Below are 14,233 nucleotides of genomic sequence, written 5' to 3'. Positions count from 1 at the left end.
TCACCTTCTCAGCCCTGTCCCACTTAAAATAAGCCTATGCAGTTGGTACTTTCCCTGGCTATAGCATGGCCTCAATGGAAAAGAAAAAATACACATGTAGTGCTACCTTTTGATGGCTGTCTGCACGTAGAATTGCAGTGAATTCAGTCCCAGTAATACTGGCTGAGTATTCTTGTGGCTGACACTTTTGCAAGTCAGGGTTCCTCTTACCAACCTGGTGTACTCTCTGCTTGCAGAGAGTACCTTACGGAAGAAAAGTGTTTTAGTTAAAGAAATTAAGGATGACGAAAAAAGATAAAAGAATTTTAAAAAAATAACCTATCTTATTCTGTTCCCTTAAATTTAAGAGCAGCTTCTTGGTCAGGCCAGTGTATCCAGAAATGTCGTACTAAACTACAGAAATAATGGAGGGAAAGGGAGAAAGAGGGGAGTGGAATGCTTTTGACATCACTATTTACACTTCAGCTTCTATTTTCCTTTGTGGCTTGAATCTGATCCTGCTTGAACAGATTTTTGAAATACGCTCTCAATACTTATTCAAAGGTCCTTACAATGTTCTAACAAAATTCCTTCTGGAGCAGCCACCCTGCCTTTATTTTCCTCTGCTGGGGAATTTATTCCATGGTGACCTCTCTCCCTAGCTTGCAAGAAAGAGGGCATTCCGGCACACTGGGCTGGGCTCTGACTCTTTAGAAAATCAATACAAAATCTTGCTTCATTTAACACAAATCTATTAGGTTGGTGTAAATTGGAGAATGGAGACAAGGAGAGGAGTGGTCCCACAAGATCGCTTTCTTCCAGCACTCTGTGCTTGCTTTCACACACTCATCTGTCACAGCTGTCTCTTGAGGCTAGCAATTTTGTTGAGGTGTACTTTATGATTTAACAGTTTACAGGCTGTTTTATAAAATGATGCATGGTAGAGTACATCAGAATGGAAGCATCATGTATTTTTCTTTGCTGTTTTATGGATTTCATTAAGGGAGATCTTTTTTCAGGTAGCTGGCTCACAAATAGGTATGATTGTGTGCAGTAAATACCAGAACTCTTCCAAACTGTGATAAAAGAAGACCTGTCCCTGAAGACCTGTTGCCTCCACTGGGATGAACAAATTAATTTGCTGACAGATGCTACTTATTAAGAAACAACTGAGATACATTAATATCCAGCCTGGTCTGTTAGTTCTGAGCATGGGAAATGGACACAGAAAGAGAATGAATTAGAAATGCCAGGGTGAGAGAATTTCTAGCTCTAGGGGAAAATGCCTAAAATGAAATACTTTGGTTAATTACAGCATGGCTTACATTGCTTTTTGTCCTAAATAATAAAGAATTTCAGTTGCACATTTTTGACATCAAAGAGGGAAGAAGACACTTAAATATTAAATAAAAAATTCAATATAAAAATATAAATTTCATGATGATCTGTAGATAAATATATCATATAATATATTTAAAATATTTAAACATATTAAATATAATGTTTGGACTAGTTTTTCCTGTCTTCATTAGTACACATTTAACACTGCAGGAAATCTTTTGCTTGACTTGGTATATGTGCAGTCATATCTGATAAGCCTTTTCCTGATTTATTAGTTTTATTTAGACCTATAAGACCCACTTGTAGGAATGTGAGGTCATATTCTGGTAGACTTAGATTTCAATTATTTTTTCAAAAGTTTTCTCTAATTTTTACTTCAAAATTTTTAAAGTAGGTAATGGAAAATTCTTTAGAATAGTTGTAAAAGACAATGCCTTATTACATTTTACTAATGCAAAATGTAATTACGAGAAGACATCTTTGACATGGGCTTCTTCATTGATGTTTTCTTTGGATTTTGAGAGGTTGCATTTAAGTGCATTCATGGGTTTTGAGAGATGGCATTTTTCTACTATCTCACATGAAAAAAACAGATAATAAATAGAATTAAAGGAACTCTGAGTGGACTCAAAATGGCAATCTAATGAAATAGGGAGACTGTTTTCTAAACACATAAGTGAATGCTCCTGATTTATTTTATGTAATGATAATATCTGTCTTATTTCTGGTTTTGTTCATAGCTTGAAGCTTTGGCCTATTCTTCTTTGTAAATGTTAGGGCTGCTGGGGCAGTAGTGATCACTGTCCTAAGAGGCACTCATTTTGTGATCAGGGGCAGCTAATGAACACATTTGAATAGACCAAGTGCTGAGTGTGTTGGTTTCAGAAAGGACTCTTACAGGTTCTCTCTGCTCTGCAAATCTTTACTGAGTTCCTTGTTCCCTCACTTCTAAATGTAGATGATTAATTTACTTATTCAGACAAAATTAAGCTCTTATTATCAAACTGAATTTATGTATGTTAGGGACACATTTGCATAGATTTAATGCATTATTTGATTCAGTCATACTTATTTATATTACTTTGATTTATAATTATTTATTTACCTGTTTATACGAAAAGTTTTTTGGTTTTGTTGTTTTTTTCAGAGGTCTTTTCATTTCTATCCATGACCGGGGTCACATTGCTACAATGCTTAAATCCTGGCCAGAAAGTGTCATCAAGGTAAGTACGGTTTTAGTTGCATAACAAAGCTGATGCTGTTTTGTACGCAAGATGAATTGGTTAAGATATTTTTTATAAACTTTTTCTCAGTTTAGATTTCAGTGATTTCTTAATTTACTTTTTCAACAGAAAGAATGCTGTTACAGCCAAAGTTTGAGGCATTTAACACTTAGTTTTCTAGCTATAGGTGTCCTTTACAGATTAATTGATCAATTATATGCAATATTATGTAAAAAAAAAAACAAAAAAAAAAAACCAAAAAAAACCATCAAACAAACCCCAAACCTGAATGCTTTTTCTGCATTTCAGGAAATCAAAGAATAGTTGAGGTAGGAAGGCACTCATCTAGGCCATCCTCCTTCTCAAACGAGGACAGGTTACTCAGGGCTGTGTCCAGCCTTTGAGTTTTAGTATCTCCAAGGGTAGAGACCCCACGTGATCTCTTGGAAACCTCACTCTAGAGTTTGAGTTAGTAGTTCTCCACTTAAAGTGCTTCATGATCTCTCTTAAAAAAAATCTTGAATTTCCAATTAAAATGGCTTGCTACCGAGTATGACAAGAAAATTATTGTGTTGTCAGCTGTTTGCCGTACTGAGCATTTCTCTCCTTTATTATGAAAAGTCTTTATTAGCATAGACAGTTTTTGGGGTTCACTAAATTATTATATTTCTGTCAATGAGAGCACATGCTTCCTGATATGTATAAGTGTGATGGAGTGTGTTATTTACTCAAGGGAGGAAGACATACATCTTTGAAGGGTAAGAACCAGGTGCTTGTAGACAGCTGTGACAAAGGCCAGTAGGAGTGACTGGCTCTGGTTCTGCTGAAAACAGACATGACAAAACCCAGGAGTTTGTGGTTCTTCTTTTTTTTTTTTTTTTTGTGGATAGCTTCCTTTCCCTTCCTATTCTGTTTTCATACTGTTGACAGAAAAATGTGAGAGGGAACAATGCCAGTTCTCTTGTAATGTAATACTAAATGCCTCTCTTGTGTATTTGTAAAAGTTTTGTATGAAAGGCCCATTTACAGTGAAGCAAGAGTCTAAAATAGTGTAACAAAACCACAGTAAAATATAATAAAACTATTTTTGCTTTTGTTGTACTATTGATTTGTTTGCACCTGTTACAGTTTTTACATGTAAAACAAAAAATGTAAGAAAATAATGGAATACATGGTACATACAGGCAAGGAAGTGATTTTTACAGTGCCTTCATTTCTTCCTCCAGGCTATTGTGGTGACTGATGGTGAACGTATTCTTGGGCTTGGAGACCTTGGCTGTTATGGAATGGGCATTCCTGTTGGTAAACTGGCACTTTATACAGCATGTGGAGGAGTGAAACCTCATGAGTGTCTACCAGTGATGTTGGATGTGGGAACAGATAATGAGGTAAATCCTTTCCTGAGGTGTAGTGAAGGGTTTTTGTTACAATACTGGCTTTGACTCTGTGCAAACTAAAAAGTCATAAGGAAAATGTCTCATCCTAATATACAGTGTAGACATACTCATCCTAATGTGCAGTGTAGACTGTTTTGTAATGTTTAAGTAATTAAGGACACTGTTGTCTGTAAAAATGTGCTGCATACGCTGTACATGTTAAAATGTGGTATAGGTAATTTGGTCTCAAGAAAAGGAGAATGATAGAGTTAAAAATATAATTCAAGGCAGCATTCTTGCTCCACTTCTGTGGATAGATAGAAGGCAGGAGACTAGAGATAGTGGTGAAAGTAATCTCACCCCTAAAGAGTTACAGCTGTGCCAATTATCAAGCATTAAGAACAAGCCTGCCCTTAATAGGCCACAGCTGTATCCAATTAAGAGGGGTATTATAAAAGAGCAGGTTGGTTGGTTGAGAGGGGAGATGGAGTTTGTTGCCTGTGCTGAGAAGAAGAAAAAGTCAGTGCTGTGAGGAGCTGCCCATGTGATATCTCCAAGAAAGTATGAAACCTTTGCAATAAGACGGCAACACACTTCTGTCACTGAATTTCTCTAATGTGATTTTCAATGTGAAGTTTGAATTCAGATTCAGAATAATTATGCCCCTCATTTTGGTGAGCTGCTTGAGGCTATAGTCTGATCTGTGCTGGCATGATGTGCCTGTGTAATTCGTTGTATGTTCCCTGTAGTTATAAAAAGCACTGTAAATTTCACCCAAGTGCTTCAAGTAGGTGGACCTTACCCTCTCTAACTTGGCTTCCCATTTGTGTGAAATTCAGAGATTTAAACTTGTTGAAAATTGGCTCTCTTCTTTCTAGTACTCTTGGGATTACTTGGCCTTGATCTTCCTTTTTTTTTTTTTTGTCTGAAAGAATATTTGAATACTTGAAGACTCTGAATGATGTAAAATTAAAAAAAAAAATCACCTGCAATGTATTTACGCTTTTGTAGAAGTAAAGATGTTGTATTATAAATGATACATGTGTTAAACTGTATGCATGACAAATGTATCAGAGATCGATGTGTGTTGTAGCTGAACAAAGCATTCCTGCACCAGTAAATTTAGCTCGGGCTTCTGGATTGTTTGGTTGGGTGTGTACAGCTTCAGCTTTACACACACACCCTCACCCCTGCCCCAGTGGGGTCATTTAGACACTGCATGATGAACGGACTACTGAACAAGAAATGTCTGCTCCCCTCTCTCTCTGTCCCACCAGAGCCCCCTTCTAAAAACAAGCTTTCTAATGATGTGTCTGAACACTGTAGCAAGTTGACATATCATTCACATATAATTCTCATTAGCTATAAAATATTTTTAATTTTGGTTTGAGCAGTTAATTTTGGTTTTGGGCCAGTTTTGTAATCTATTAATGAATGTTTCTCAGCAGTTAATTGCATTGGCTACTTGTGACACTTCAGTAGACTTTTCATTTTGCTTTTATGCTTGTGTTTTATAGTAATTTTAAATTTTTGTAGTATATTATTTGCTTGAAAGATATCAAACATCTGTATATACGCACAGCAACAGCAAAATGGGCTTATCCGTGCTAGTAGCCCAACTTTTATGTCACTGTTCTTGTAATTAAGCATTGAGTTCAATGTCTGTGAAGGAGTGGCACACAAAGTATTACAATGGGCATAAAATTTGTGTGACCTGAAGTTTGTTGATGCTCTGAAATATCTTCTGATCAGGAGGATGCCTTTTGGCTTTTTTTCATTTTGGGATATGGCTTCTTATTAAGACCATAGGGAATGAGACCCCTGAATTCGGCTCTTGGGATGTGAACAGGTGTGACTTTGTTGCTGTACCCCTTAACTAATTACAGGACATGGGCCTGACAGTATTCATTAATGGGAGCTTGGATATAGTTCTCAGGCTTCTTTAGTCAAAGTTAGGGATCCTGGGGCACCATCTCTCTTAGTTTCTTCCCTCAACACTCTTCCTCTCACCCAGTGGCACATACCTGTTCCTTCCTTAACACTTATGTTCATGTAACCAGTTGATGAGTCACTATAGAGAACTGAAATGACGAAAAAGCATCCATATTTTGCTGGCTAAGCTGATTATATTGGGCCAAGCTGACATGGAGTTGCATTGCAATTCCTTATCTTTAAAGCTACTCTTGAACAAATAAGTATATTGTTAGGCTGTATTTTCTTAGCCTAGTCAGGATTTTCCACAGTAAGACACAATAGAAATCACTCTTACAACTTGTGCATATATAAATAATAATTATGCTGAACATGTTTTTTAAAATGTGCAGATGTTTTCCATTTAGATTAGTTCCTTCTCCCATTCTGTGGGGGCCTCCCTGCTTCAAAGGAAGTTTTAAAAATGTACTTTTGGCAACTCTAATGCGGAGGTGCACAACCTGCAAATTTTCCAGAAAGGCTCAAAAGCAGATTGCAAGAAACCCCCAACTTCACAAGATGTCATGCTATATTGTTTTGTTGTGTACAGAACTCAAAACACGTAACGTTGAGGAGCAACTCACTCCGTTTGAGATGGTTATTAAAGTCCTTGTTACTGTTAGTTTTAGCAGAGGTATTTTTAGCTAGGATATTATCCTCTTACTCATAAAATCAAGGAAAGAAAAGAGAAGCAAGTAGAGCATTTTTATACAATTGCCTAGATAATAAGCAATAGAAATGGAAACTGCTTATTTATGGTTAAAAACTTGACCTAGTTGAAAGTCCCGTGTGACCAAGCCAGTAAATGGTTCCATGTAGTCAGTGTGGGACTGAGTGTCCAAAAGAAGTGGTGTTGACTGCTGCCAAAAATAACAGGCCTGTTTTGTAAGGTATTGACAGGGCGAGTAATTACTGAGGAACATTTTTATTCAAAGCATTTAAAACATTATTTGGAGTACTGCTAGTTATTTACTACAAACCATGGCAATCTCACTAAAAGTTATGCCTTACCAGTAGACATGTATATTTTAGGTGTGGGGGTGGTGCTTCTTAGGTGGGATTTCAATGCAATGAAAACATACCGAGGCATTACTCTGAGTGCTGATATGAAAGTGTTGTTGGAAATCCTGAGGTGGTATGATCTCTGGATCCTGAGTGTTCATCTGATTTTGCAGAGATATATATTAAATTACCTTGCAATGTTTAAAGAAATCAGCTGTGGAAGAAAAATGAATAATTGTCAAGATACACACAGCTGCAATTTAGTGGAGATCTACCTGAAACACATGTTCAGCACTGGAAGAGGGATGGTTTAAGGAGGATGGAAATAATCAAGCTGGATCAAAGGGAAACATTTAAACATCAACATTTGAGTGGTGATTGTTTTCTGCTCCAAAGATCTGAATGAACTCTCACAAAATAAACAATGTTGAGACAAGCCTTGGTTAAAAATCAGTCTGGCTTAAAGAGATGTGAAAAGTGGCAGTTTAATAAAACCAACCAAACAGCAGAGCCAATTCTTAGAAATAGAAACCAATGTCAAAACCTATAGGCAGTAAAAAAGCAAAAGACGCTAAAGAAAAGTAACTTAATGAAAATATGAATAGTAAGAATGAAGTTTTCTGTTTTTCCTGATGCTTATCCTTAGTGATGGCACAAATGGAAGTATTAGATTGTCCCTATAAATATGGTAGATACTTCTTAATTCTAAGTTTTATCTATCTTGGCAAGAAGATTATCTTTTTTTTTCCCATTTTATTAACAGCAAATGAATATGTTGAAAAAGCATTAAAGGTTTGTCAAGATCCTTAAATCAGAATGTCCAAATAATGCTTTGTCAGTTATTTTTTAAAAAGACGTAGTAAAAGCTTTCTCTGTACCATGCTGAGCTGGGTGTGGAGGAAGTACTCGTTTTTTCTTAGGTGGATCTGGGATGATTTGAAAAAAATCTGGAAGATTAAAGGTAAGGCTCTTATTGAAATTGCAATGATTCTGGTCCATTGAGAGTTTTCAGAATTTCGGTTGACTTATTTTTTTACCCTTGAAAGACTTTTGGATTCTTACTGTTTCTTTTAAGAAACAAGAATAATGAAAAAGCAAACCAGGCCTCCTGTAATACTGGAGAAAATACAATTTAAAATATGTATTTCTGTGAGGAATAATAAAACACTTGTGGGTTTTTTTTCAGCTCTGCAATGTTCACTATCTTTATCAGTGACTTGGAGGCAATATTTTATTGTTCAAGGGTCACAAAAGAGACATGGTCTAGTTAAAGTACTATTATCCAGACAGAGGAGTAATGAAATCTGGCAAGACTGATGCCTTATGTTATACAAAAGTCAAACCAATGGTGAAAGGGTTTATTTTGACCATAAAAAAATTTAATCTAATACTGAATGCTTAGCAGAGGAATGAGAACTGTGTTTATTTGATACCTTAGAAAAGAAGGTTTGACAAGGTCATGGCTGCCAGACCAATTCTAAACTAATCACATGTGTAAATGCAATATTGGCAGTGGCCAGTTGTGGGAGATTTGGAAAGATTGTGTGTTAGTTTTAAATTTAAACCATTTACCATGAATTTCAATTTAGGTAGAAAGCATCCAGCTCTTTCAAACAATACCTTTACACAATGTGGAAGAGCCGGGACAGCTCATATTGAAAGGACTTTTTACACAGGCAGTTCTAGCAGAAGACATTATGGTGCTCCGAGCACCAGCACAGTGCCATGTGGATTGCCCAGGGGTCAGAGGGGATTCCAGCTGCAGCTGCAATGGCTGCAAGGAAGCTGGACACACAAATATTCTCTTGCCCTGTGTAGACACAGCTAAAAAATTGATGGGTAACATATATATGCCCTTAATGTGCAGATGAATCATGATGGCCAGTTTGCTTTTTAAAAATGTGTATCTTCTCCAAAGAGACACATTTCTAAAAATGTGATGTCTTCTCTAAAGTAATAAGAGATAGGATGAGAGAACATGGCATGAAGCTGCACTGGGTGGGTTTTACGTGGGATATTAGGAAGAATTTTTTCACAGAAAGGGTTGTTAAACATTGGAACAGACTGCCCAGGGAAGTGGTAGAGTCCCCACCCCTGGAAGTATTTAAAAGCTATGTAGTTGGTGCTTAGAGACATGGTTTAGTGCTGGACTTGGCAGTACTGGGTTAACAGTTGGACTCACTGACCTAAGTAATTCTATAATTCTATGATTTAAGCACTGAAAAGTGCACAAGAGGGAGAAATGTGCAGGACAGCTGTTAGGGCAGCTACTCCTTCCTCTGTGACAGTTCAGGGACTTGTGGGTTGCTATTTCAAGTTGTTTCCTGCATGCTTGCTTTGGAATATCTTTTTCTCTTAACTTACTAAAATACTGAAGTACAGGAATGTGATGGTTCTCACAGTTGCCCTAAATAGGTCAATGAGCATGCCTGCGCTGGCAGTTCTGACTCCTCTGGAGGAATGACAGGCATCTGTGCTGGAATATGCAGTCCAGAAAAGCTGAAGTGCAAATTCAAGCTCAGCTTTTCAGTTTGTTCTAGTTAGCTTTCTGTATTTCCCCATATTATTTCCAATTGTTATAAGAATTAGTACTAGCCTTCCAAGATTCTTACTCTTGAGGAGTACTTACACATAAATGTGCAAATGAAAACTGATGAGAAAACAGAAACAAACCTGATTTTATTATTCATATTTCAACCAAAACAGAAACCTGGACAGTAGAAAACTGATTGTAGAGGAAACCTGCAATTTCATACCTTATCAATCTGAAGATATAAATGCGTCAAGTAAATAATTAAATTGTGCAGAGCTGCAGGGATTTCTAAATAAAAGAAAATCACAATTTGCATTCATATGTAGAGTTGTGGCACTTTTACATTTTTTTTTTAATGTAATAAATATGTAATGGGAATGATTATGCTCTCTGGTTTTAAAAAGGTCCTGTGGCCTTCCCCTTGAATGATGATTGTTAGTACTGGAGACATTTCAGTGACAGTTTTACTGTAACATAGCAGTAACAGTTCCTGAATTCTGTGAATAGAGGTTAGTCCCATCTATATAAAAATAATCTATTTTTGTATCTGGTGTATATATGAGAATCTCATTTCTAGGTTATATTCTCCAGTGTGTTCCCTAGTAGTTTTGCACATTTCTGCAACATAAATGACACCTATGTGTGATCAGAACAGGTTCCAGATGTGCAGCTTTTCATTTATGTGTGTTGAAATGTTACTGACCATATTAACCTTTTTAACATGCTCCACAAAATAGTCAGGCCAAGGAAAGTGCTCAGAGGTAATGGTGTGGCTCAATGGTGCTGAGTTCCAAGCATTAATTAACATTTGTAAAACTACTGATGGAGTAAATATTCTGTGTTTTTTTATTTTTTGATTGCTGCCTGTCTGTGCCAGTCTGGTAGGAGATAATTGCACTTTCCTTTACCAGTTAAATTTTATTTTACAAGTGGATTTTTTCTCCTTAGATCTTGCTGCTGTACTGCCTTCCCTGGTAGTATACAGTCAGCACTTGATGAAGGGAGAAAATAGATGACCATTCCTTTTTCTTCCCCTTTCTGAACTTTGGGTTGGCAAGAAAACAATGTGATTGGATACAAGTTTCTTTAGAGTCAGTGTCATGAGTAATTTTTTCCATTCTCTTTTCAGTGTTAAGAAGTATTGAAAAGTAAAGTGATATCTGAGCTCAAAGTCCTGTCCAGCCCATTGTGAAGGAGAAAAAGCCCACACTGGTTTATTTTGTCAAAATTCGTAGTCTCCTTTTAAATCAGTTCAATTATTTGAAGTGGACTGAGTTTGTGTTAGAAGAGGGAATGGACACTGATTTTATAGATGCATGTTCTAAAATTGAGGGGTTTAGTGTTATCTTTCCAGTGTGTTACAAAATATCCACATCTAAAATAAATATGGCATCATCAATCTCTCCTAAACACGCTTTATTTAAGTAACATGAACTCCTGGAACTGTGTCAGCATCCATATTACACTTGCAGACTTAAAAAATGCTCTGAAGAAGGGATGGCACTTACATCCAGACTCATCATTTTCCCCCAGTGCAGGGACTGGTGGCTGACATGTTTGAGTGGATTGTGAGTATCTGACAGTGGATGTTTGTCAGTAATTTTTGAAAGTTTTTCTATTCTTGCTCTTTAGTGCTCTTATTGAATAGCTACAATTTGTCTGTAATAGATTCACAACTTCAAAATTTCATAAGTTATTTTTACTCAGTGTTTTTACTCAGATGGGTTGAGAATTTTTAAGTATAGTAATAAATCTAGATTTACCCAAGATACTGATATTTCCAGTGTGTTTCAGTCTTCTAAAGACAACCTCTTTGAGTTTGTTGTCTATTTTGTCCCTAGACTTCTGCAATTTTTAATTACTTTTTCTTCTGTATCTTCTGTCTTACTCTGAATTTCCGTGGCCCTATTAAACCTTCAAGAAGACTCTGTACAAATGTCCTCTGCTTCCTAGGGAATGCGTTCTACTAATGATATATTAAGAGAGCTGAAAAACAAAACATTGCCTACCCCTTTTATGAAGTAATTGTACCCAGAGGGGAACAGCATTTCCCACAGTATTTAGAGCTGTTAAAAGTTTTGACTTCTTTTCAAATGTGGAAGATCATTTGCTATTCTTTACATGGTTTTCCCAGGGGACCATATTGCATCTCCTCTCTTGTTTTCGTTTAGCTGCTTTTCTCATATTTTGTTAGGCATACATCAGCTGCTGTGAGTACCAGTGCTTTTACCAATAAAACTCAAATATAAATGGGCCTGGATTTTAAACATTTTTTCTCTTTAAATATTTTTCTTCATTTCAGAATATGTACACTATCAGCATTTTCTTGAATGTTGCAGTCACTTGTAATGGCCTTTGTTCTTTACTGTTGCAGTAGAAAGGCATTCTGTGTTTACATTGCTACTGTTATGGTGCTCATCTTCTTTTACCCTAATAGGGGGTGAAAAATACCTTGATCCTCATTTCCTGTCAGTAGCAAAAGTACTTACAGTCCTTTCTAAATACATAAAAAAAACCAATGGGGAAATATTTTTTTTTTCACCAGGAACTTACTATTATTATTGTACAACAAAATGTTATTGCATTTTTTAAAAATTCATCCAGTTGTTCCAGTATAATTAAAATAAAGGAGACTTTCAAGTACATATGATCTTTTTAGGATGCATGCTGTATGAAATACAAAAATACATCCTTTTATTGTTGTATATTTCAGTGCCAGACTTACATCCACCATCATTCTCAATTGCCTTTCCTGAAGTTCTCTTATGCTTTCATAAATTACTAAAGATATGTTTGCAGTCTTCTTGTAACCATGCAGCTTTTCCATGGTGCCTGTGTACTAAACCCAAATCTAGACTTTTCTGGTATACCCACTTAGGCAGCAATGTTTCTGCCTCTTTCTTTCCCATACTTAGGGTTCATTGGAATGGACAGTCATAATCTTGTGTTTGAATGATTAGTCTTGAGAGTCTGGAGCCAAACCAGGTAAGCTCAGAAAGACTTAAAAAGAGATGTGGAGCTTTTCATCTTAACCTAAGCTAGTCCTCCTAAGCTAATTTTGTAAGGGGAACAGGTGCTGCTTCTTGTAGAGGAAATGTCTCAAACAGGTCTGATAAATTGTATTTTAAAATGGTTTTTAATATTTTTTTTAACTTGTTGACTATAAAGAGAGCCCAGACTAGTTTAGATGTAGAAGTATCCAGTATAGGTTCTTAAGTTAGCTAACGTGAATTCATACACAGTTTGCCCTTCACTCGCCTCTCTCTGCATCTGATATGTGGTTACTCAGGAGACTTTGACAGAGACTGAAACTTGGTTTTGAACTTATGTCAACCTCTTATTAAACAGAATTGTTATCTTTGAGAAGTGTCATTCTGCTGCACTTTGAGAAATGCCATTCCACTGCTTAGTGCGTGAGAAGACCTCAGCAATTGTCTGCTACTTTTGATCTACTTTCATCCTTTAAATATTGTCATTTTGGCTAGGAATATATGGTATTCTTTTTCTGAGACTGTTAATTTATTATTGTGAAATTTTCTATTTATCATTGTTTCTTTTGTGAAATGTTCTATTTTGTTAGACCACGGAAAATATGACAAAACTAGGTGGTGCCTCAGATTTTCACATTTACCAAACAATGTGTTGGCAATGATTTTTAAGACCTGAGAAGTTGAAGAGAAAAGGGTTTTGGAAGAAAGAATATAGGTGGATTTAAGTGTCACAGGACACAGGATTTAAGTGTCAGTTTCAGCTGACACTAGAGAGAACGAGCTGTGTACTTATGTTACAGGCAGTTCTGTCAGTCCATTTAATTTCTTCTTACTTCACTTTCCAGAGCAAGGGGATCTATGAAAGTGGGCAGAAATTCATATCTGGAAATGCTTATTTTGGATAACATGCATGAATATCCTTAGACTAAATTGATGGCAGACTTTGTTTGAAGATACATTGGACATATCCAATTCTTTATGTTCAGAAGACAGCAACAGATAGTGTTTGTTTTCATTGGCTTTCACAGTAACTGCTGTCAACCTCCTCAGCAATTTCACAGGCAGTGGGGAAGACAAGAGAAGGAATGGGTATAAATAGAGCTATTATCACAGAAGGTGGGAAACCATGTATTATTTATGGCTCCACATAAGACAGCCTAGCATCTGGGACAAAGTTGTCACGCTTGATTTGTAAAGGTGCTCTTATAATTGTTGGCCTTGCACTAACAATTGTGCTTTGTGCACAGGATGATTTTCTTTTTTTGACTAGTGATATGACAGATTGGGATGCCAGCACCAAAATAATATCAACATTTTTTTTCAGTCCAGGGGACACTGTTGATGTGACTTGTTGGTGTTGGAAGAGGTCCAACCCATTTGGCTCTAAGGAGGAAAATGTCTGGATGTCAGCACAGGAGACAGGGATGTCAGGGTCAAAGGAAAGACCATGTGGAAATAGCTTATGGAAGTAAATGAAATAAATAGACATAAGTTTAATAAAACTGAGGAGAGGTCAAAACAAGTGGTGGAGATTTATAGTTACATGTGAATGGAAAAAAAATAAAACCAAAATATTGGAACTGTTGGCGTAGAAATTAGCTATACTGGTAACCTAGAACAAGATTTTCAGTTCTGTAAATGGTATCTGTTGATATGTTAAAATTCTGTTCAATCTGATGAACTTGAGACTCTCTGCTGTCATAATGTGCAAGCCGATAAAATATTAGCAAAATCCTCTTAGTATAATATTGAATATGAGTGAAAAAGGTCTTTGAAGGTTTTTTAAGGCTTATGTTATCTTTGTAATTTTTCAGATGA

General features: G+C 36.3%; 1 protein-coding gene and 1 long non-coding RNA gene across 6 annotated transcripts in view; both read left to right on the top strand.

The window, feature by feature from the left end:
* ME1 (malic enzyme 1) overlaps positions 1-14,233 on the top strand; it is a 154,033-nt gene that overhangs the window by 62,477 nt on the left and 77,323 nt on the right. For all 5 annotated transcript variants that reach the window (XM_064412539.1, XM_064412540.1, XM_064412541.1 and 2 more), the window contains exons 4-5: positions 2,468-2,543; positions 3,770-3,931. In XM_064412539.1, coding sequence (XP_064268609.1) covers positions 2,468-2,543; positions 3,770-3,931 — 238 coding nt within the window. The remainder of the gene's footprint in view (positions 1-2,467; positions 2,544-3,769; positions 3,932-14,233) is intronic.
* Positions 4,413-12,410, top strand: LOC135296338 (uncharacterized). The gene is made up of 3 exons (XR_010358403.1): positions 4,413-4,480; positions 7,813-7,853; positions 12,341-12,410. It is a non-coding gene; the product is annotated as an uncharacterized LOC135296338 (long non-coding RNA).

The sequence above is a fragment of the Passer domesticus genome, chromosome 3, assembly GCF_036417665.1.
Source record: "Passer domesticus isolate bPasDom1 chromosome 3, bPasDom1.hap1, whole genome shotgun sequence".
In the NCBI taxonomy this organism is placed as follows: Eukaryota; Metazoa; Chordata; class Aves; order Passeriformes; family Passeridae; genus Passer; species Passer domesticus.
Note: the sequence above shows the minus strand (reverse complement) of the source record. Positions and strands in the feature narration are given on the sequence as shown.